This window comes from Eurytemora carolleeae, unplaced genomic scaffold, assembly GCF_000591075.1.
Source record: "Eurytemora carolleeae unplaced genomic scaffold, Eaff_2.0 scaffold1021, whole genome shotgun sequence".
NCBI classification, from domain to species: Eukaryota; Metazoa; Arthropoda; class Copepoda; order Calanoida; family Temoridae; genus Eurytemora; species Eurytemora carolleeae.
In genome coordinates this window covers 1-23,966 of record NW_019396999.1, presented here as the reverse complement: position 1 = coordinate 23,966, position 23,966 = coordinate 1, and the positions used below count along the sequence as shown (strand labels likewise).

The window sequence follows — 23,966 nt, the reverse complement described above, 5'->3', positions numbered from 1 at the left end:
GTTTTTAAGACCTCTCACTAAAAACTGTAAAGAATTATTGCGTTTACATTAAGTGCTCTCACTATAAAATGTAAAGAATTATTTCGTTATTTAAGTCTTCTCACTATAAACTGTAAAAAATTATTGCGTTTATTAAGTCCTCTCGCTATTAACTCTATAGGAGTATTGCGTTTATTAAGTCCTCTCCCTTAAAGCTGTAAAGAAGTATTGCGTTTAATAAGTCCTCTCACTTAAGACTGTAAAGAGTTATTGCGTTTATTGAGTCCGCTCATTTAAAACTGTAAAGAGGTATTGCGTTTATTAAGCCTTCTCACTTTTAACTGTAAAGAATGCCTTCAATAAGCCCTCTCACGTCAAACTGGGAAGAATTTGGATAAGAGACATATTCTATTGGTATTATAGATGGCTAAATAATTGGAATCAAATTGAAAACGAACAAACCAACTGGTTTCTGGTATTTCCCCAACCACCTTCAAATATTGATGTTTTAGGTGACACACATTTTTCATGGGGGGGGGGGGTCGGGTAGTCTAATATCCTGAAAAGAAATACTTCCTTGATTGATATTGTTTTTTTTTGTTTTTTTTTAAATTGATCAGATAACTCTAAATGATACCTTACCGTCTACCTATCCAACACCTCGGGAAATGTGTTGTCCCTGGGGGGGGGGGGGGTACCCGGTCCGGAGAATTTTAACATGTGGGAAATATTAAATAAACGGAATTAACTGCAATTTTTAATAAAAATACTTCTTTGTTAGGATCTTTTATTAAACATTTTATTTTTTTAGTCTTGCTCCCGACGTTGCCGATGGTCTAAGTGTTATTTTTTTTTTTAGGGAACCGTTATTTTGGTAATCATTCGACTAGTTTATTGTTTGATTTAAGTTTGATTGATTGATTGATTAGGCTACTGAACCCCATCTACTGGAAACCTATACTCCTGAAGTGACCCAGGCATACATCACCAGCAGACTAGAGAGTGTGGCTGTCGTTGTCAGGTAGGGTAGTGTTCAGCGTAGTATACACCGTAGACGTAGACGTAGAGATTTTTACGCAAAACTACACACCTCAATTAGTGTAATTAAGAAGCCACAGAATGTCGTCTTTTCTATTTTTAAAAAATCTTAGGACTTTTATAGCATATCTCTCACCAATAACTTGTTTTTTTTACGTAATTTGCCGTTAGAAATGCATAACTATAACATCTTTGTGGATAAATTTTATCTTAAAACAGATTGCAATGTTTGGTTTGCAATTGTTGATCCCTTCAAAAACCAAGGTCTTGGGGTCTTACTCACTTTACCGGACTAAAATTCTGCATTAAATTAATAGAAAACTAAACTTAATGACATTCGACATACTTTGCTTTATAATATTTTGTAATTCCCATTCAAATGAGATGCGTAACAATTGCATAATTTTGGCTTTATTTTATCAGGAGACCATCCTGTCCTGATCAAACTTTAGAAGTTTATAAACGTTTCGTTAATTCCTGACCATTTTTAGCACATAGTAAATGATTAAATAACTAAAGTTTCAATGTTGATAGTTTGAATTCAAAACCAATACGGCAGCAAATGACGTCATATACAAGTGTACCGAGCATTATCTTCTACTATTTGACTATCAATCTTCTTTAACTGACATTGTATAAACTGTAAATTAATTATGCTCATGTTTTAGGTTCACAAGTTTTTAATTTCGACTTACGCATTTCCAACCAGGAAAAAGTAGTCCCAACTTATCACAAAGCTCTAGTCTTAAATTAGGCTCGATGATAGCTTAGTCTTAAGTATTATTGCACGCAATAATTTAAATCTCAGGCTCTGAATTAGAAATGTTACAAATCCAACACTGATTAGTTGAACACACCTTTCATATTTCATGAACACTGATTAGGTGAACACATCTTTCATATTTCATGAACACTGATTAGGTGAACACATTTTTCATATTTTATGAACACTGATTAGGTGAACACACCTTTCATATTTTATGAACACTGATTAGGTGAACACACCTTTCATATTTTATGAACACTGTCCAAAACAAATTTCTTAATTTTCTTATTTGTTGCTTATTTTTGTGCAGAAACTTGATGTACCATTGAATGATCTGTATTATTTTGTTATTTAATTCTTAAGTTTAGTGTTAATTTCTATGTTTTGATTGGTGATTCTGTTACTTTGATTCGGGTCCGGGTATCTTAAATGTAACGGATCCGAATATGAAGCACTGACTTTATGTACATTGTACATTGAGTCGAAAACTAAAGAATGAAAAGTTACGACTTAAATGTTAAGTTGCATCTTAAATGCCGCTCGTTACTTAAATTAAACCTTAAATTTAAGTTATAGCGTTTATATTTAACCCCAGGAATTCAAATAAACCAAATTTTTAATGAAAAAAGTCTATGATTAAGTTAAATTAAACTCTGAATTCATTATTTTTCAGAACGTTTCAGCTAAATTTCCCGCATTCTTTAGTTGCAGACTCTGAGTTTAAGAGTGTACAATATTTATGAAAAAATGTCATTGTAATAATTTTGGTGTTGTTGTAGCTCGATGTGAGTACAGTAAATCCTGTCAACTTCTAGTTCAACTCTTTGATACAGATGCACGGGCTTATCAGGTAAACTACAGTACACTTTACAGTACAAAGTTGTGCACGCTTGCCGTGTTGAATTACAAGTATGTGAGAGATTAGTTGATATTGAAGGGCTAGGTTTTTGGGCCGAGCGCTGCAACTAGAACAGGCTACAGGCCAGAGCGCTGCGACTTGGACAGGCTAGGGGCCTGTCTTGTAATTCAACTCGACATGCGCGCGTAACTCCATAAGGATGGCATGGTCAATAACCAGATTCGTTTACAGAAACTTTTTTTATTTTTTTACTATTAAAATGTTTAACGTCAATATGAGAAGGTTACAACATTTTATAACTATATTCTGTAGAAATTTGCTGTTATCAAACATGCAAATTTAACTTGTTAACTTGGACGGAAATGTAAGGCAAAATCGTTTTTGGTAAAAATAGTTATTGGTTCGTTTTTGCCTTATATTTTCACCCAAAATAACAAATTTTCATGTTTGATAAAAAGCAAACTTCTATTAAATACATTTTTTAATCGTTGGATCCTTCTCAGATAAGTCGTAAAACCTTAAAAAAGTCTAAAAAAAATTAAAAGATTCTATAAACGATTTTAGCTAGCTGCAGATTATTTTTAGTTTTGGTTTGCTTACTAAAGTGACTTACGCATTTCTACTGCACGTATAGCATTTTATTTTTGAAAAATAACCTCTTTATGTCTAGAAATAGTATTTATCGGAAAAAGGTTTTAAGGGTACCGTTGTAAATCGGGCATTGCCATCTGTACAAAGGGTCACTTGATATTACGCTTACAGTCCCTTTAACTAATCCTTTTTTTTTTTAAACTGAAATTTTTCCCCAACATTTAAAAATAATCAAGATATCCTAGTATTTAAAGAAACGATTTTTGAGGCAACTGAAATTTTTCCCCAACATTTAAAAATGATCAAGCTAGTATTTAAAGAAACGATTTTTGAGGCAGAGGAGTTCGGTTAAAAAATGCCGGCCCAGACAAAATCAACTCTTCATTTTAAGTTTTAAGTTTAGTATAATTCGGCAGTAAGTTGAAAATCCAGCGGTTTTTTTAAAGTCGTTCAGCAAGTGAGATAAAATCGTTGAACTTGATAAGGAGAGTAAAAAATCTACCTTTAATAAATTAATTGTTCCTTTTACCTGGCACATATTTTAAGGTTCAGACAATTTTTGTGGAAAATTTTAAAAATAAATGACAAAATATTTCGATCTAAAATTCAGTGATGGTGATGGACCAAACCTCTGTAGAGTAAAAAAGTAGATGTTAGTTCCACATTTATTGAAAATATATTTCGGTCTGGGTTGACCCTCGTCAGTTCTTGAGATTGTTTCTTCACAAAGATTAAAAACAAAAAAAATATTTCGAAGCACACAGCGTACAACATATTATTTAGAAAAATCATTCTGCTTGAAACTAAAATAAAGATTTATATTTGTAAGAAAAAAAAGTAATAGTGTAATCGTTTAAATATATTTTAGACATTTTGTTTAGTTAATCTGAGCTGAAAACTTTAGAATGGTAGATATCAAGATTAATGCTTGATCCTCTCTTTTTCTTAATATCGAGACTAACCTAATCTTGTACTTGTATCCAAAAAAGTGTATAAAATTCAACCAATCAGAGTTGGGTATCAGAAGCCGCAAAATTTTAAATTTGAGGGACTCCTCTCTAATTTTGAAAAACCGGTTTTTGATTTTTCTGTACTATATCCTAAAAAGAGTGGATTACGCAATTGAAATTAAAAGTGTCCACATTGGATATTCGGAATAAGCAGTCGGGATTAAAGGTATCCTATTCTAAAGCTCCCAGCTATCATAAGTTGTTTTGTCAGGAAATGTGCAGTAATCACACATCTAAAATTGATCTGGCGATAGCTGAAGGACGGCTAACCTGGCTTGTTTACATTATAGGTAAGTTTCTTTATGTATTTTATTTTTCAAGCGTTGGTTTAGTTTTTGATGTATTATACAAGGACAATCATCTTTTAATTTTATGACTAAGGAGGAGTTCAGGCATTTTCTACATATTCTTTAATTCTTCTTGAATGCACGAAGCACGGTATGTAATGCGGATACGTTTGTTATTGTTTGTCAATTACAGCCGGCAAACTCATATTTTGTACAATTTAAAACAAAATTTAAAAATTCAAGAAAAATGGCTTCTCCATCAATTTGGCAATTTTGACAAACACATAAGGTCGTGTCTCGTTATTTGATGACTTCTAAACTAGGTTTAAATTTTACTGTTGTAAATCCTACATTCCAGCCCTTTAATACATAGTTACTTTAGATAAGAAGAATGCACAAACTATTTCTAATACCAATTAGTTTGAAAATATCAAAAATAAATGTTGGGTTGCTTTTATTCCCACTTGGGGTTTTCGGGGTCCTGGGATCCCCCTCTCCCCCATCCCCTTAAGGGGGGAAGGGTCTCGGGTTTAAAAAAAAAAATTGTCAAAAAAGAGAGTTACTTAAAACTACGTCTACAGTCGTTCCTTTATATTTGTAAATTTATTTTAGGAAGTGCAGTAGGAGGACGTGTAAGTTTTAACAGCATAGATGATCATGATGCTATGGATGGTAAGTTTTAATAGCATAGATGATCATACTGCTATTGACGGTAAGTTTTATCAGCATATGGGATCATGATGCTATGGACGGTAAGTTTTCTCAGCATATGGGATCATGATGCTATGGATGGTAAGTTTCAACAGCATAAATGATCATGATGCTACGGGTGGTAAGTTTTGACAGCATAGATGATCATGTTGCTATGGATGGTAAGTTTTAACAGCATAACTTATCATGATGCTTAGGATGGTAAGTGAAAATAAGGAATTTTTCTTTTACTGATCTAATAAGAACAAAAAAAGCTAATCAGTAAAAATAGAATTTGTTTGGACAAAAATCACTGAGTACCTTAATTTTCTTTCTATTATTCCTAACTGTAAATGTTTTATGTTTTCAAGAGGAACCCAAATTTGACTAACTTAAACTATACATGCCTCCCAAAAAATATTTTAAAAGTTTCAACGGATTTAAATTTCTGTGGAATAGAAAAATGCAGTGAATTTTATTCAATTGACAAAAAAATGTTTAACCTAAATCCTTAAGGTTTCTGAATTTTATATACAGTCATACCCACAAAGAATGAGACTTCAGAGACGACTGTAGGGAATTGTCCCTGTCTGTTCATTAATGGGACTATTTAAAGACGATTTTTTAAGGCAGAAGACTTCATTTAATCTTGGAATCGTCGTCATATTAAGAGTTTCAGGTCGTCTTTTCAGTCTTATCCTTTATGGGTATTAGGAGTAGGACTCACATTATTAAGAATGAATATTTCAGGAGAACTGGTTTGCCGCGTACTACAATTGATGCAATTAACGGATAGTCGTCTTAGGAAACTTTCCAGACAAAATTAGACCTTGTAACTTGTCAGTATTCAGAATTCATCTTCAACATTTGGATCACCTACATCTAGTTTTATACCCTTGTAATAATTCAATATTCATTTTTGGGCCACATTCATTTAGTCAATATGTTTCCTTTTTCCTTACAGTAGCTGTACGTTCTTGCAAAGTGGCCATACGGATTTTAGGGCTTTTTCTGACAAATCTATGATTTGGCTTACAAACTTCATTTTGTTCCACATTTTCGGGAGGATACAGTGGGACCTATAAAATTGTGGACTAGGAAGGCGACATCTAATTAATATCATGTGTGTTTGATGGTTTAACACAAGCAGATAGTTTTTCCAGTGGCTTCAAACTGAACTATTCAATTGCTGTGTTTTATATTTATTAGATATTGAAAATCATAACAAACTTGCATATTGATAGTCGAGTAGGTTTATGGTTCATGAAGTTCTTAGAAGTTCTCATTTTTAAGTTTTGATTTTTTTTGACACCTTAAAAATATTTAGTATTTTCAAAGAAAATCCTTTTGCATGAAAAGCCTTATGTTTTTATATTGAAGATTTGGCTTAAAAACAGCTATGGGTTGAAAATTGTTCCAATTTTTTTATTTCCAAACTATCCCTGATCTTTGAGGTGTCCTTGAATCTTGCATATTCTTGTCAAATTATCTTCCGAAGATCTAGTTTAAAGTATAGCTTGACCTCAGAATTATTTGTCTCAGGATTTTTATGTTCTTAAGCTGATATCTTTACATCTTGGGATTTCTTTTCAGAGAACTTATCCTAAACAGTTTCTCTTTACCAATTTTTAAACCATATGCATTAGTTAAGATTCTTTTTAGTAAAGTACACTGCTGCTAATCTTGTCCAGATCTGAAATTGGTTAAGATCTTGTATTTAGTTTTAACCGATTTAGCTGTTTTTTTGCGATTTAAAAAATGTTTTAAAATCTTAATGTTTTGAAAAATATTCAGAAAAATCTTTAATTTAAGAACAACTGTCTTAATTTATTTTTGATCATAAACCTTTATGGGAATCTAAATTAAATGCTACACTTCTAACAAAGTGAATGATCAACCCCTTAAATGAAAGTAATTTGTAAGACAATTGCTGGTACCTAACATTTGTTAATAAAGTTTCTATAATTTAAAAAAAATTACCTTATTTTTTATATTTGTATTGAGATTTGATCAATAATGTTCAGTCATAAAATGTTGGGGAATATATTAAAACTGGATTGGTATTGTGAAGTGAGGGTGGGTGTGAAAAATTAGAGTTGGCCCTCCTCTCCTTCTTCGAGCAGTTCAGAAAAATATACATTGGAGATCAGGTAAGCTCACAGGGATTGTCTTGCTAGACATGGTATTTATGCTGAGAAATTTTATAAATCATTGAAACCTATAAGACGTTTTTTCGGTATATAATTGTTCAGAAAGAGTGAAAATTTACTTCATAAGACAAGGAAATTACGTGCGGATGCCGCGTTGAATTACAAGACAGAGAGAGAACCTGTTCTAGCCGCGGCACTCGGCCCCCCTAGCCTGTCCAAGCCGCAGCACTCGGCCCCCTAGCCTGTCCTGTTCGGCCCATAAAGTGTCATAGCCTAACCCTAAAATATAAACTAATCTCTCTGTTCTTGTAATTTAATGCGGCCCAGCATGATTTCTTAAATAGTTCTCTTCAATATCAGGCATCTCAGCTCAACTACCTGTCAAGCCAGACACTCCCTTTAAAGAATAATACATAATCAATGCTAAACGTCAGAAAGAGATTTGAGCTGGAAACTTTTTTGTTGGATGCTCATAATCCCGATCGAATGATCTCGATATCCAATGTGGGGAATTTTAAATTTGATTATCTATAAATAACTATACCTTTCCTTTCCATATCTCTAATTTATATATTCCAACCCGGATCAAAACTTTCTTCAATCCCTGACTAGGTGCGATCACTATGCGGAATATCGAATAAAGATTAAATCAATCTGCAGATTATCAAAAGATCAAGCATTGATCTCAACATCCATGATATAAAAGTTTCCAGCTCTTGAAAAAAATATTCTAAAACTGCAGTTCTCAAAAAACTGCTCTGATTTCTTCATAGCCAATCAAGTTTAGGTGAATTAGAAAGCAAAAAACGGGGGGGGGATATTTCGAATTTAAATTCAAGAAATACAAGGGGGAAATTAATTTTGATGAAAATATTTTTCGATGCTTTTTACCCAGATGTTAAAATAGGTTCCCCTAAAAAAACATTATTTGCCCCATTTCAGAGAATAAAACAATATATCCTCAACACTTCGACATAGTTAATAGTATATCATGCGTAGGAAGAAAGTGTAATAATCAATATTATAACAATAATTTTGATTATTACACTTTCTTCCTACGCATGATGATATTACACCACCTTTACACGAAATGTGAGCGAATAACAAGAATTATTCCTGATTTGGCTCCGTAGTAAATCCGACAAGAATGTGGTATAATATATAATATATTATAAAAATGGGCGTGAATATAGATTCAGAAGACAAGTAAGGTGTATAGCCTGGCCCTCCACACTTTGTTTCATCGAAACATGGACTTTATTTATATAGATTCAGAAGACAAGTAAGGTGTATAGCCTGGCCCTCCACACTTTGTTTCATCGAAACATGGACTTTATTTATATAGATTCAGAAGACAAGTAAGGTGTATAGAAGATTATCTGAGATTCTTGGTTTGAATGATGAGACAATGGTTCTCAGTGTAATCATCAGGTAACATTACAGCGATAATTTCATCGTTAAAACATTATATTTTCAATATATTTCATATTCCTCTCAATTCTTGATGTGGAGTGTTTAAGCAGTATTTTTCCAAAAGGCTTATCGAAACTGATTTTCGTACAATACTATTGGAAACTTTAAATCTAATTTTAGATTTAAAATTGACTTCAGCACTCAACACTTTCAAATACAAATGAGGTTTTAAAGTTCAAATGCGTAAACAAAATATTTCCATTTTTTTAAATTCTGAAAAGTGTAGACACTCTATAACTAATAATTAGAAAAATGAAACTTACCTAATATACAAAAGAAACGCCTTCAAGGATAGTTATGGTGAACAGTTATAAAATTCCATAAAACAAACTGAAATATTTAGAAAAGTGATATATACCCTGAAATATTTAGGAAAGTGATCACTAACCTGAAATATTTAGAAAAGTGATCATGAATATGAAATATTAAGAAAAGTAGTCACAATCCCGAAATATTAAAAAAAGTGATCACAAACTTATAATATTTAGAAAAGTGGTCACCAACCTGAAATATTTAGAAAAGTGATCACAATCCTGAAATATTTAGAAAAGTTATCACTAACCTGAAATATTTAGAAAAGTGATCACTAACCTGAAATACCTTGGATCCTGTGAGCTTATAATCAACAAGACTCTTCAGCTGTTGTCTGATTTATCTGTAGGATATGGAACAGTCAGGAAACTGGTTAAACTGGAAGAGGTTTGTAGTTTTTCTCAGTTGTCTTACAGAGGTCTGCGTTTGTATCAATACAATGAAGACGACATTTTGTGTATAGGTTATAATTTCTAATACGCTTACGAATTATAAGTTCATAAATAAACATTAAACGAATCTGTATATTGACAGCTTCTCTTTGTTTCCATTTATATTTGTATCCAATCAGTTTGAAAGCTTGATAGAAATTAAAATTTAAATAGAAAGATGTCTTTATCGTATTGATATAAACGACGGCAACTGTAACAAAATTTCTAAATATTTAAGTGTTAATTCACGCAAATTAGTTTATAGCATTAGCATAAACCTTTATAAAACGAGATATATAACATGAACGAAAGCTCATTCATGCTAATTCTGTGATATTCCGTTAAAAATTGTAATAATCCTATATCTCCAATTTGTATACATCATATAATTTAAACAAGGTCTTTTCCAACTGACCATCTTAATATATTCGTTTACGTTTGTTATACACCCAATAGACAGGTGTTCAGGGGAGGGGATCTTGATTCTCCAATCCAATGTAAAATGGAATTCAGCTTGAAACCGATACTCCTCATTTGGTTCCCTTCTCCTAGAATTCAGTTGTAAAAACAGTATTGTTTCATACAGAAACTTTAATTCATCTGAAAAGAATACTATATTTTCATCTTAAATTAAATAAAATGTTGTCGATGAATATTATTGTCTCATCAGTAGGAAATTTAAATATCTATTAAAAATTTTAGGTTTTTACTGATGCTTTGTTAGTCTCCAGTATTCATCTTATTCTGCAAACATTTTCACGGATTTTCCTGTTCAATTATAATCATTAAGATTTATTCACACACAAAGATATAAATACATATATAAATGGTGTAGTTTAAATTTGTTAAAATATTTTTTTTTGAAAATACAGGTTTCCAAAAGAAAAGAGAAAAATATGCAAAATTATTCACAAATAGACAACATTGATTTTTACTCATTACATATTTATCATTTCAGTTATTACGTAATCATCGAATCCTTCAACATATAAATTATTCATTCTTGTATTTAAAAGTTCTTGTAAAACCGGAACTTACCATTCATGTTCCAATTAAAAACAGTCGACATTTTTCTGGGCTTAATTTTTCAAATTGATTTCAAAAAATATATTGACAGACTGACTGGAAAATAATGTTGTAAATAACACGTAGGAAACTATGTTGCTATGCTTTAAAACAGATACAGGGTGTCCCACGAAACATGACAATAGCAAGACGACTTGAAAGTCGTCTTTGATATTTGAATTTATTTGTGACATTTAGTCTTCTATCTACTTTAACATGTATGATTCTTGAAACAATTATCACATAATTCTCCTAGCCCTGGCATTTCCAAAAAGTGGTCTGCGTTTTTTGTGCTTTCAATATTACCGGAGATATAAAGAAATTGGTTCAGATTTCAATTTTGTTAAATAAAAGCAAAATTGTCGAAATCTAAACGAAATTGTTCATATCTCGGGCAATATTGAAAGCACAAAAATTGCAGACCACATTTTGGAAATGGCAGGACTAGGGGAGTTTTGTGATTATTATCTCTAGAAATTTACTTCTAAAATTAGGTTGACAAATAAACGCAGCAAATTATATCAAAAATCAAGACGACATTCAAGGCCTCTTGCATACTGTCATGTTTCGTGGGACACCACACCCTGTACATTTAGCAAAATCTAATTCAAAATATTTGGACTATTTCATCAAAACTCCTGATATTAAATCTTCTTGACTAAATTTTAAAAGCAAAAATAATTAATTAAAGTTATATTAGAAATACTAAAGTTATAAACAATTATTAATGTGCAAGAAATGCCATAGAGGATACACAATAAACAATTTACATTAAGATTCTGATTTGATTTGACTTTGCACCTTGTTAGTGCAGAAGTTAGAGTTTTTGATATGTTAATGCAAAGAACAAAAATGTATATGAATTTTTTGCTGACTAAAGCTTAAACCTTCGCAATAGATCTTTCTATTATATTTAGTATATGTAATTCAAATATATATATATACATGAATATATATTTATCCATCTAGTTACACATCTAAATATCCCCCATCTTTCATTGTATTAAAGCCACCAGGTCACGGTACTTTATCTGTAGGTTGATTGTTAATAAGAATAAGAATTTATCTATCTAAATATCTAGGTTGGTTTCCTATTAGCTAACCATACAGCTGAACACTACCCGTTCCTAGGGGCAAATGTGTCTGTTACTGAAATGCGTTGCAGGTTAGTCTCAAGGGTCCTTAGGACCATGAATCCTGATATATATATATTTTATATTATATTTTCTTTCTCCCCCCCCCCCCTTGAAAATAATATTTTCTCCAGAAGTTATAAATGCTTTTCAGTTATACAGGGGTAATTATCAGTTTCCCTATCCCAGGATGTTTTTGTTTTTAGTTATACAGGGGTAATTAACAGTTTCCATATCCCAGTATGTTTTCGTTTCAGTTATACAGGAGTAATTAACAGTTTCCATATCCCCGGATGTTTTTGTTTTCAGTTATACAGGGGTAATTAACAGTTTCCATATCCCAGTATGTTCTTGTTTTTAGTTATACAGGGGTAATTAACAGTTTCCATATCTCAGTATGTTTTTGTTTTCAGTTATACAGGGGTAATTAATAGTTTCCATATCCCAGTATGTTTTTGTTTTCAGTCTGTTATACAGGGGTAGTTACCAGTTTCCATATCCCAGTATGTTCTTGTTTTCAGTTATACAGGGGTAATTAACAGTTTCCAAATCCCGGTATGTTTTTGTTTTCAGTTATACAGGGGTAATTATCAGTTTCCCTATCCCAGGATGTTTTTGTTTTCAGTCTGTTATACAGGGGTAGTTAACAGTTTCCATATCCCAGTATGTTTTTGTTTTCAGTTATACAGGGGTAATTAACAGTTTCCATATCCCAGGATGAAAAATTAAAAAGTATTCAAAATAGGATATTAGTTTGCAAGCGTTTTTACATGTTTAGTTTAAGTGATAAACATGGATGGTGTACCCTGTTGTTAGCTATTTTTGTGGAAAGATGATATGTGGGCTGGGTTGAGAATATTTTCTAGAAATATACGATCTTGTTATTTTCACCGAGAGAAAAATAAAGTCATAAGGTTAACTTTCATGAATGGGACTCAAAACAACCTGAAATTAATCTGAAATCATGATTTCCTGTTTCTTCATTATAAGTGCTTCTATGAATGCAAAAAAAATGGCGAAGCAAAAGATGAAGGAATAAGCCTAAGGGTTATCCTGTGCATTCATCATCATTACGGATATTAAGATTAAAGGGACTGTAAGCGTAATTCTAAGTTTCTCTTCATGCATATATGGCAATGTCCAGTTTACAACGATACCCTTGAAACCTTTATAAGATCCAAAATGTTGAATACCGTCGTGTTTCTTACTTGGAAAGTGTTTATTTCTGTGAATTTCTCAATTACTTCTTTTAAACAACAAGAAATGCACAAGTCACTTTCGCAAAGGAACCGTAAATGAAAATTAACAGTTAAACATGCTAGAAATGAAGTCAAACCTTATAGAAATCCAACGTATATAAACAGCTACGTATAGCAACAAGACGTATTTTCCGGGAGAAGATTTTTTTTAATATTTTTGAGAAGTTAAACGTATTTGTAAAACATTGTAGCTTATAATTGTCATAATCATAAAAAATGTTCTACCGGAAAATACGCCTTGTTGCTATATGTAGCGGTTTCTATACGTTGGATTTGCTATAGATATTAATATCTAATATGTACTTGCATCAGAAAAAAAACTGTTAAACTTTCAGTCGTAAATCCGGTATTGTTATTTTTGTTTGAATTCACTTGAAATTGTGCTTACTTTCCCTTCACTGTGATTTTAAGCTCTTTCGCTCCTCTTAAAAACAAAAGCTAACAAATGCCTTATAGTGCTAAAATGTACACGTAAAGGGCTACAGAAAAGCATTTGTGAGTTAGAGCAGTAAAATCTAAGCCCAAGGCGTTGCGACATTTCAAAGTCGACCCTTTCTTAAATATCGATAAGACTGTTTATAAGCAGGCTGAATCCATCCGCCTTGAAGACGTAACATTTTGCAACTTTGTTTATAAAATAGCCAGTCTTAGAAAGTTCTTAGAAATCTAACCTTTTACTCAGTGAGATGTACCCCCAGTGCTTAGGATCCATTTAATTTTGATGCGGGATTGATCCGGATCTTGGATCTGCATTGGAAAAAAAATTATCCGGATCTAGTTCATGAACATTTCTTTAAGATTTCAGAGAAAAGAAACTTTTTTCAAATGGTTCAGTTTTTTGTTTTAAGAAAATAAGATTTTGTTTGCAGCACGTTTTTGGTTGATTTTTGCCCCTAGAATCCGCGGATACAAGAAGTCAAAATGTTGCGGATTCAGCAGACCCGGATTCCGATCCTAAGCACTGCTTTTACCGCTGCACTGCTCTTGAATATTGATGTTTAAGGTCTATGTTCTACACTTCTCTGGGTAGATTATTGATGGTAGAGCTAGGCGAAGATGAGGAAAAGTTTGAAGCTTTTATGATTCCTCTTACTACAGCGTTCGAATCACTTGGTCAGGTAAACAACTTTTATGACCTCCCTCTCTACAGCGTTCGAATCACTTGGTCAGGTAAACAACTTTTATGATCTCCCTCACTTTAGCGTTCAAATCTCTGGGTCAGGTAAACAACTTTTATGATCTCCCTCACTACAGCGTTCGAATCTCTTGGTCAGGTAAACAACTTTTATGATCTCCCTCACTACAGCGTTCAAATCTCTGGGTCAGGTAAACAACTTTTATGATCTCCCTCACTACAGCGTTTGAATCTCTTGGTCAGGTAAACAACTTTTATGATCTCCCTCACTACAGCGTTCAAATCTCTGGGTCAGGTAAACAACTTTTATGATTCCTTTCTCATCAGAATTTAATCTTAAGACATTTTAGCTATTTTTTGCTTTTCTTTTAAGTGACTACTTGAACTTATTTAAAAATGAATGTTAATATTTGTTTTTATATTTACTTGTTGTTAAGTGCTAACTGTGCAGAGTTTATATTTTTTTATGTACAGATGTTGTTGAGTGTAAACTGTACAGAGTTTATATTTTCTTTATGTACAGTTGTTGTTAAGTGGTAACTGTACACTAGTGATTATATCTGTTTATGTTCAGTTGTTGTTGAGTGTTAACTGTACACTAGTGATTATATCTGCTTATGTACAGTTGTTGTTGAGTGGAAACTGTACTGAGGAAGTACGGAAGACGGTGATAGGACTATCAAGAGATCTCAGAGGAATTGCATTTGCATTCAATACTAAGGTAATACAGTGGGTACTTTAAAATAATGATTATGTTAAATGGGGGGGGGGGTGCCAGAGCTCTGTGGTGCTAGTCCCAATGGCGGTCTGACCACTCCAAGATGGGGGGTGGGGGCCAGGGGGGTTCAGATCCTTCCTCTATCTCATCTTATCTAAGGTAATAACACACAAAATTAGACAATTAGTTAAAAAAGGGTTTTTACTAAAATAGGGTATATACTTTCTCGAAAAATCCCCCCCCCCTTCCTCTTTTAAAACAAAATTTATCCTAAAAGTAATGAATGTCTTTTTAGGGTTTATTAGCTCAATTTTGGGAATATAAATCATCTTTTGGTAAATAGGATCAACAAGCAATGAACAAAACTTGCTTATATATCCAATTTATCATTTTTTTTCAAATCAGCAAAAATTTAAAAAATATTCACTCCTGTCTTTAAATAAATTATTTAAAATCTAAGGAATTGCCAAAATTTATTTTAAAGAAGTGACCAGAAAAACGGAAGTATTGAGTTTCAGAGACACTATTTAAAATCAGACTGTAAAAACTTAACTAAAACTTTTTAGCTATTGCGTTTTTTCTGACACATTTTTTATTCAGCAGTGATTTTAAATAGACACAATTGTAATCAAATATGAAACCTTTATTTTTTTGCCAAATGTTCTAAGAAACGAACTGACTGTAAAAACCTAACTAAAACTTTAAAGCTATTGCGTTTTTTCCGACAAATTTTTTTCTTTCAGCAGTGATTTTAAATAGACACAATTGTATTCAAATATGAAACCTTTATTATTTGCCAAATGTTCTAAGAAACGTATTCAATAGACTAAATTTGATTTTCTCTTAAACTCAGACAATAAATACTAACTAGAATGTTTTTGAATTGCCAAAAGGGACAGAGAGAGTTCCTATTTTCTAGTTCACCTGGCTAATTGTGAAGGGTCATTATAGCAATAATTTTTAATGAATTTTTTATGAATTTATGAATGGTAATTTAAAAATTAATATATTTTCATTTACTTTTCAAAACTTTTAACTCAGAGTTTTTAGCATGGACAGTGCACACACAACAGTGCCCTATCATGGAACTGTTGCTGTAATTACAAGTGATTTTTATTGTTTATCCGAACCTAACAGAGAAAGGTTGTCAGGAGAGCTTTCTAAGCCTTTTGAGAGAAAGGGCGTTGTACTAGATGTTATAGTCTAGACATCAAGGCCACTTCTCTCCACAACTGAGTGGAAAGCTTGATAAACAGACTTTAAATCAAATGCCAAAAACTGATTTTTTTTACCCTATTCGTAATGAAAACTGGATTACTCATGGCAGACCTCTGACAATGATAGGTGAAAGACAAACTCCCCGTGTTAAAAAGCGATGGGACAGCATGTTTAGCGGTTTAATTTTCTTTAAAATCGATCCACGGGGGAGAACACATCAACAGTGAGGGCTTTGTTTTATCTCATACCTAGCTGTTACCCTTACACCTCTATCCTCATCCTCCTTCTCAAAACATTCTTATCTCTCTCTTACCTGCTCCACAACTCATGTCACATGAACTATTAGGAGAGGCCTTAAAACGTAGAAACAAGAAACAAGAAGAAATAAGAAAACTGAACAGGAAAAATTGAAAGGAAAATCCCTGATTCTAAGCTCTACACTCTCTATTTATTCTATTTGCGAATGAAGACAATCATTCGAGATGGGGCAAAGAGACATCCCCCCCCCCTCCCTCCATTTATTTCAGCATAACAAAAAAAAAACATTGAAAATTTGTGTTTGTTATGAGCTGAATCAACAATTTAAATTCAGCTGCTGACACATTTGTGTAAATGTGTGTACTATATACATAGGTTCTAAAGTTTGCAGCATGGCATAACTGCAAGGATGTCAAAAAAAATATTTTTTTTCAAAATTAGTTGAAATATAATTAAAAGATGAAACAATAATTTATGTCTGGTATCATATAACTATTTAAAGAATATTGTTAATAAATAAACAATTTAAAAATAAAAATGTAAAAAATTATGTGATTTTCATTTTAAAAAAATTTTATAAAATATGCCCGGAGTCACAACAGTACCCTCGAAACTTATAACTAATAATAATATGGATAATATGAAAGTACTTTAATTCTATTTTTTAATGTTTAGACAAGTTATATGATGCTGTTTGATTGGATTTATCCAGCCTATACTCCTATACTACAGAGGGCTGTAGATATATGGTATCAGGACCCACAGGTATTATCAAGGATGGGGATTAGGACGGGACTAGTTGGTCCTTTTTTTGGATAAAAATGCAAGGATTCTTTCAGTGTTTTTAGCTTTCTTTTAAATTTAATCAGAGCATCGCATATTAACATCCAGTGGAGGTGAAATATATTGATTTATTTATCCTGTCTTGAAAAAATTCAAAAATGTTGAAATCTTTAAACTGTCAAAAACTTAATGATTGTTGGTTGGGGTAAGGAATGATGGAGGTAGACGGAGGGAATAGTGAGATGGAGTAGGTCTGCCGTACGGGTAAGAGGGTATGGGAAATTGGAGGTAGATGGAGGAGGGAATAAAAAGAAGTAAAAGGGAGAAATAGGAGATGAGGAAAAGGTTAAAAGGTCAGAGAGGAGATAAAACAAGGAGAAAGGGATAAGAAGGAACAGGATGAAGGAATGAGTGATAAGAAACTGGTAGAAATTAGAAGGAAGATTATTGAGTAGAAAATAATTGTGATCAAGTTAGAAGAAAGGGGTCTAGAAAGGGTTATGTGGCAAGTGGGAGTAGCAGGGGGTGTGGTAGAACGAAAGTAAAAGCTGGAGAAGAAGAAGATAACATATCTCCGTCTTAGGTGACAACTCCCATTCTAAAACTGTTTGCTGAGTTAGTACAGAACAGAAGTCAGAGACTTCAGTTCGATGTATCCTCACCCAATGGAATTCTACTGTTTAGAGAGGCCAGCAAGATCATTTGTACATACGGTGATTTTTTTAGTTTTATATCAATTATTTCTATAAAATGCTTAGCTGTCCCTGTTTTACCTATATCTGTATACATTCGGAGATTATTTTGTTTTATGACAATTTTTACTTAAAATTCTTACCTGTACCTGTACCTGTACCTGTATCTGTATCTGTACCTGTTCATATGGTATCTTTTTGTTTTACAACAAATTTACTTAAAATTTTTTTCTACGCTTGATGCAGGTTGGTGTGTGCACTTTTTTCAATAGCTTATTTATTTTGAACTTTTTTGTTACTAATGACTAAAATCATTATTATATGATTATAATTGATGTTTATCTATCTTAATTGGTTTCCATGTCCAATCTTTTGAAACGATTTGTTTTCAGTAAAAAAATCCTACTACGGCTTCTGTTTAGGTAACCGTATCCTGGACGTTATTGTGCCCAAGGATCAAATGTATCCTCTTAAACTTAAGGCAAATCAATCAATCAAATCGATTTTTATGTATTAACATATTAATTACCCCATTCGTGACGAGAAAGTCAATTTTGACCTGGTGAGTTTTTTTAAAAGTCCCTTTTTTCTTAAACTAAATGTTGTCTTGTCTTTTCCTGCGCTTTCCTTAGGATTCCCTGTTTTCAAAACATATTTTATATTTGACTTAACTTCAAAATTGTTTTTTTTTTTCAATTTTATAAAAAAAAAAGATTTTGAATTCGAAAAAAAAACCAAAAGAACACCCTTTAATTTAGTTTTGAATCTATTAAATTGTCATTTTTTTGGCTAGAAAAAATTAAAAGATATTTTTGGAATCTTTTAAAGATCTAAATAACTAAAACATGAAAAGTAAAGTTTTGAAGATAATTAAATAATTATGAATTACCAAGTTTTTTAGATTTTCATGTTTTACAGGTCACCCTGTACAAAAAAAAATTCAAAAATTTAATTGAATATCGTTTTTTCATGAGTACAATCAAGCTTTGTTTTGACAAGATCCTTCTAAAACAATTTCACTAATAGTTAATGGTCTCGTCACTAATGGGTTAATCAAAATAAGTGGGTTGAAGGGACTGTTAGCGTAATTTTATGTGACCCTCTATGCAAAGATGTTAATACCCCATTCACATAGGTACCCTTCAAACTTTTATCTGATCAATAATTGTGAAGATATTGTTGTTTTATTTTAGGCTTAAAGTGATATTTTTTGATATTTTTTTGCAGTAGGAATATGTGAGGCACTTTTGAAAAGAAACCACAAATGAAAATAATCAGTTTTAAAATTTGTATTTGTAAATGATCAAAGCTTTTAAAGGTACTGTTGTGAATCGGGCACTGCCGTCATTTCATTGATGGTCACTTAACATTACTTTTACTTTACAAAGGGTGTATTGCAGGTCTGCAGATTAAAATAGAAATTAGACAGAAGACTAAGAGGCATGGACACTACTGCAAATATCTTATATATTTTAAATCCTGTAAAATGTCCGCTTCTTCTCTTTTGAACCTAAGACATGTTTGATTGATATAATTTGTCAGGGTATTTCAATCTGTTTCAATATGCTGAAGATGGCGCTGTGTGGATCTTACGTGAACTTTGGCGTCTTTAGGTAAAATCTTTAACTGGGGTGTTCTTTTAACTTTTAATGTACTGCCGATTTAGATAGTGCTTGACGTTATTTATTTTTTTACCTCTAAATTATTCTTTGTTACGCTCTGGACGATTAGGAGATAAAAAATGTCTCGATCACGGTCAAATCTCACCCAAGAAATTGCACCATTAAAAACTTAACCCACAAACAAACAAAAAAGAATATCTTAACTTTCTAATTTGGCTGTAAATTTTTAGTTTTATGTCACTTAGAAATCACATACCCTCTATTTTATGTGTTGTGTTGTAGATTTAATATTTTTAAATTTTAATCAGGAAACTTTTATTTGAATTGAAAAATTGTTCGAAAAAAATCCACAAAGCTTTGAAAGAAACTCCGCAATCAAATCAGTGTAGATAGGAGATCCAAGAATTGATTGACATCAAGGAAGAAGATCTACACAGCCTACGACCAGATTAAGGATACAAACAAGAAGAATAAGACGTTAAATATTGTCATCTAGGTCCAGAGAAAATAATGACATGACAACCTGTCTGACTTTATTGTAATTTATAAAGAAAGGGTTTCTAAGCTTAGGGTATTTTTCTTCTCCAGTTAGTTTGTCATATTGCGCATGGACAAGGAGGCTCACCAGAACTGGAGTAAAGGTAGACTCAAGAAAGACTAGAAAATGATAATCAGACCCAGTTCCAGAAGGAGGACGACCATGGCTTGGCAGATATAGAGGAGGACGAGGAGGCAGAAATCCCTTGCCTCCAACTAGGCAGTGCAGTGTTTAAAGAAGAGACCACTGGCTACAAGGCTGTGGTGTAGGCTAACGACCATCTCTTGAGAAGGGTTATGCGCTATGCCACCCAAAGATTTCCTGCCAAGTCATGGTAATATCTAGATCATGAGGACAAGTCAAAGATACACATTGAACACCTTTTTTAGAGTGAATTTTGTCTAGCAATAACTCCGTATGTGGCAAACTTATGAAAGTATATTTGCGTTTTACTTAGAATTTGTTTTTGTATCTATTAATAAAAAAACTGGAAAAAAATTCTCTGCATAGAATTATCTAAAAATGAACTATTTTTTACCTCAGAGATATTTTTTGATAAAAGGTTGAAAATAATTTTTCACCATAATTCTTTAAAAATAATTAAATTTTAATTATTAATTGAGAGCGTTTTTTCAACCGAACGAAGTCTATACAAAGAGATCAAATTCTTTCCATCGACAATACAATATTGAGACCAACTTTACATCGGATAAATCTAACAACTTGATATGGGGAGGGGGAAATCAAGTTGTGAATTTGAATGAATGTGAATTTATAAGGGTGTCAGTACTTGGATCTGCTACTCAGTCGGCGTAGAATAAATTTCTTGGATCGCATGCCATGAGTTGTATTTTCTCCTCAACAGTGTCATATTCTGACACAGAGTTGGGCAGTTGACCCCCTTGGACTTAGCCTAACCTTGATGTGCCTGAAAGCGTTGCAGGGAGTATTGTCCTCCTGGGTTTAAATCCCCATTTTTTACTTTTAGAATTTGATCTTTTATCAATGAGCAACGAAAGGCCTGACAGCCTTCGAATTTGGCACTTTTGAGTTACACTGTAGTGTATATACCTGACTAAAAAAACAGGATTAGTCTGATTGGTAGGTTTCTGTAGTCCCTAGGCAGTGCACAGACGCGTCATTAAAGATAGATATATAATATTCTATATAATAGAGCTCTTTGCTTGTATATGTTAGCTATAGCCGGCCAAACAGCTGGACCTAATTGGCTGAATTTTTTTGAGGGGACCCTTTGGTATCCCGGGGGTTGAAAAACTAACAAAAAGTTTATTTTTTGGAAAAATTCTCCGAGCAACGCCGGGAACTCCAGCTAGTATTATATGTGCCAAAAAAATGAATGATTTTGTCCTGTCCTTCTCTCCGAGTTTACTTGTTGTGGGGATTTATTTACCATGTTGGTGGATTTCTACCTTGATGAGAAACACGCCATTAATTCAACCACGCAATTCTTCACTAAAAAATAGGGATTGTAAACAGAAAGAGAGTAAATTAATCGGAATATTCTAAAATAATATTGAATTATTTTTTGATAAAAAATCAAAGGATAAATTTCAAATTATATTATTTTCTAGATTGTACCGAGATGATGCTCTGGATAATGCTCTTAATACATTTGTAAAACTACTTCTATCCATACCTCAGGAAACTTTATAAATCCTGGACAAATATTCAAATCACAAACGGGTTCCATCCAAACCTTTGTCTTTGAAAAAATGGAAATTTTACGTTTTTTGAGGAATATTGGATAATGGGGCTTTTCCCCTAAAATGTTTTTATCCAAAGATCCTAAAATCCCTAAAATCATTTTTAGAGCCATGTATTCTCAACTAAGTATATGATATTTATCCTGAGCTGGGAACTTTCTGGTTGGATTCTTGTAATTTCTATAGCTTGATCTCGACATTAACTGTGGATACTTTAAATTTGAGGATCTAAAAAAACTGTACCTTTCCAGTTTCTATTTTTTCTTATTAGTTAGTCCTCTCCTGAGCAAAGCTCCCTTGAATCCCTGACTGGTAACGATTTCCATGCAGGATATTGAATAAAGATTAAATAAATCTGCAGATTAACAAAAAAATCGAGATTTAGCATTGATCTCGATACCCAACAATACATGAGTTCCCACCTCCGGACCCTCTGCTTGTTCTCTATGTAGATATCGAGACTATTTTTAAATATTTTATTTTTTTAATGTTAACAACATTCTAAAAATTAGATATTATTTCAACATCTCCGTTTTTCTAAATATCCATTTTCTTCTTCAAAATTAGAACAAGATATCCAGACTATATACTGTATTAAACTCAGACTGATCTGTTGGACTATCCAAAGCTTTCTCAGACTTACTACGTACTCCTGGACACACTAGCACAGGATCATATGGCATTCCTGGCTACCCTGGAACCTACGGTAATTATTTCATGTTCCTGGCTGCTCTGGAACCTACGGTAATTATTTCATGTTCCTGGCTACTCTGGAACCTACGGTAATTATTTCATGTTCCTGTTCCATGTTTTTAATGATGTCCATTGTTATATTCTTTCCACAAATATTTTCTTTCTTAGATTTTATTAAAACTATGGTTTTCAACAAATTTAAAAGTTCAAAATTCTTGTCAACGTGCATTTTCATTATTTGACATCATTAGATTTGATATTGAATTTCTTTTCAGGGAATCTGGCTTATTTTGTGAAAAGAAAAATTTCAGTAAATTTTATAATTCTGACCATTCACATAACCGTTATATCTTGAAAAATTGCCGACCTTTCCAGACTCGGAGAAGAAGTGAAAAATAGGACCTCAGTTCTGTTATAAAATGACCCAAAGCACTTAAAATCTGGAGAAAACTAATGAATTTTGAAGATGTTCCAACAATAAATCCTTGCTATAGGGCCAGTTAATTCTTCATCAGTAATTTTCATGAATTATGTACTGCAATTTTCTTGAATAATAATAAAATATAACGAACTGAAGTCATACTTTTGTTTTGAAAAGGTGGTATTTTAGCTCTTGATCTTTTAATCTTCATTTGATTTGATTTGTTCCCTTTATTTTGATTTTCCCTGGAGGATATGATCACCTCGGGTAATCAAGAAGGGATTAAATTAATCAAGGATCAATGCTTGATAAGTTGATCCCGAGATTCACAATTTTTGACCTTTTTGCTGTAGGTGTTCCTGTATATTCTGGCGAGTATATCTGAGGGTCTACAGGCTCTAGGTGGGAATATTAGTTTCTTGGCAGGCAAGCTAGAACAGCTAGTCTTTAGTTCGCATTCAGTTAGTTTTCTTTGTTTTTTTTGCTTGCCTGTGAGTTGGGAGAGTTGTAATGTTGGGTAAAAAGTCTTTCATCAATTTTCAAATNTCCAGAAAAGATTGGAATCGTGAAGTGATGAAAACTCCATTTTTTAGGGCAGGATGGGATGTGGTCAAAACATTAAAACCCTTCTCTTTGTAATAATTTAGCTTTTTCCAAAATATAGATTTTTTTGTTTTTGAAATTATGGCTTTTTTGCTTTGTTGTTCTCAACGCTTTTTTTGCATGTTTGGTTATTTTATTGTAATTTTTAGATTTTACTAATTTTAGATCAATTTTGCTGTTGTCAAAAATACTCCTAAATTTCATGTACTTAAATTCAAATACAGAAATGTAAATTTAATCTGGGAATGTCAATTATATGGGTTGTCAATGTTGTAAATATGTTGTTGAACCCATGGTTGCATATTAGGAATCTCAAATTTTGAATTCCATCATTACTGAACTTAGCAGTAATCTGAAAAATGAAGTCTTATGAACTAATAACATTAAAAGTATTATTTAATTTCTATTTTTTATTGTTATTCGTCAATACTTATTTTTATTACTATTCATCATACTTTATCTTTTTTGTCAGTATTATGACTATGTTTCGCTACTTAGCGATTTCCCTAAAGACCTAA

The 23,966-nt window shown here is 32.4% G+C and overlaps 1 protein-coding gene across 1 annotated transcript in view; it reads left to right on the top strand.

The window, feature by feature from the left end:
• The window catches only part of LOC111710923 (exportin-7), a 45,510-nt gene extending 22,126 nt beyond the window's left edge, over nt 1–23,384 (top strand). The window contains exons 15-32 of the mRNA XM_023485121.1: nt 909–1,001; nt 2,511–2,633; nt 4,455–4,533; nt 5,143–5,202; nt 5,971–6,025; nt 7,292–7,370; nt 8,716–8,801; nt 9,419–9,542; nt 11,734–11,816; nt 14,047–14,161; nt 14,804–14,899; nt 17,048–17,137; nt 17,739–17,868; nt 18,270–18,328; nt 19,390–19,460; nt 21,600–21,669; nt 22,336–22,437; nt 23,199–23,384. Coding sequence (XP_023340889.1) covers nt 909–1,001; nt 2,511–2,633; nt 4,455–4,533; nt 5,143–5,202; nt 5,971–6,025; nt 7,292–7,370; nt 8,716–8,801; nt 9,419–9,542; nt 11,734–11,816; nt 14,047–14,161; nt 14,804–14,899; nt 17,048–17,137; nt 17,739–17,868; nt 18,270–18,328; nt 19,390–19,460; nt 21,600–21,669; nt 22,336–22,437; nt 23,199–23,366 — 1,683 coding nt within the window. The 3' untranslated portion in view covers nt 23,367–23,384. The remainder of the gene's footprint in view (nt 1–908; nt 1,002–2,510; nt 2,634–4,454; nt 4,534–5,142; nt 5,203–5,970; nt 6,026–7,291; nt 7,371–8,715; nt 8,802–9,418; nt 9,543–11,733; nt 11,817–14,046; nt 14,162–14,803; nt 14,900–17,047; nt 17,138–17,738; nt 17,869–18,269; nt 18,329–19,389; nt 19,461–21,599; nt 21,670–22,335; nt 22,438–23,198) is intronic.
• The last annotated feature ends 582 nt before the right edge of the window (nt 23,385–23,966 follow it).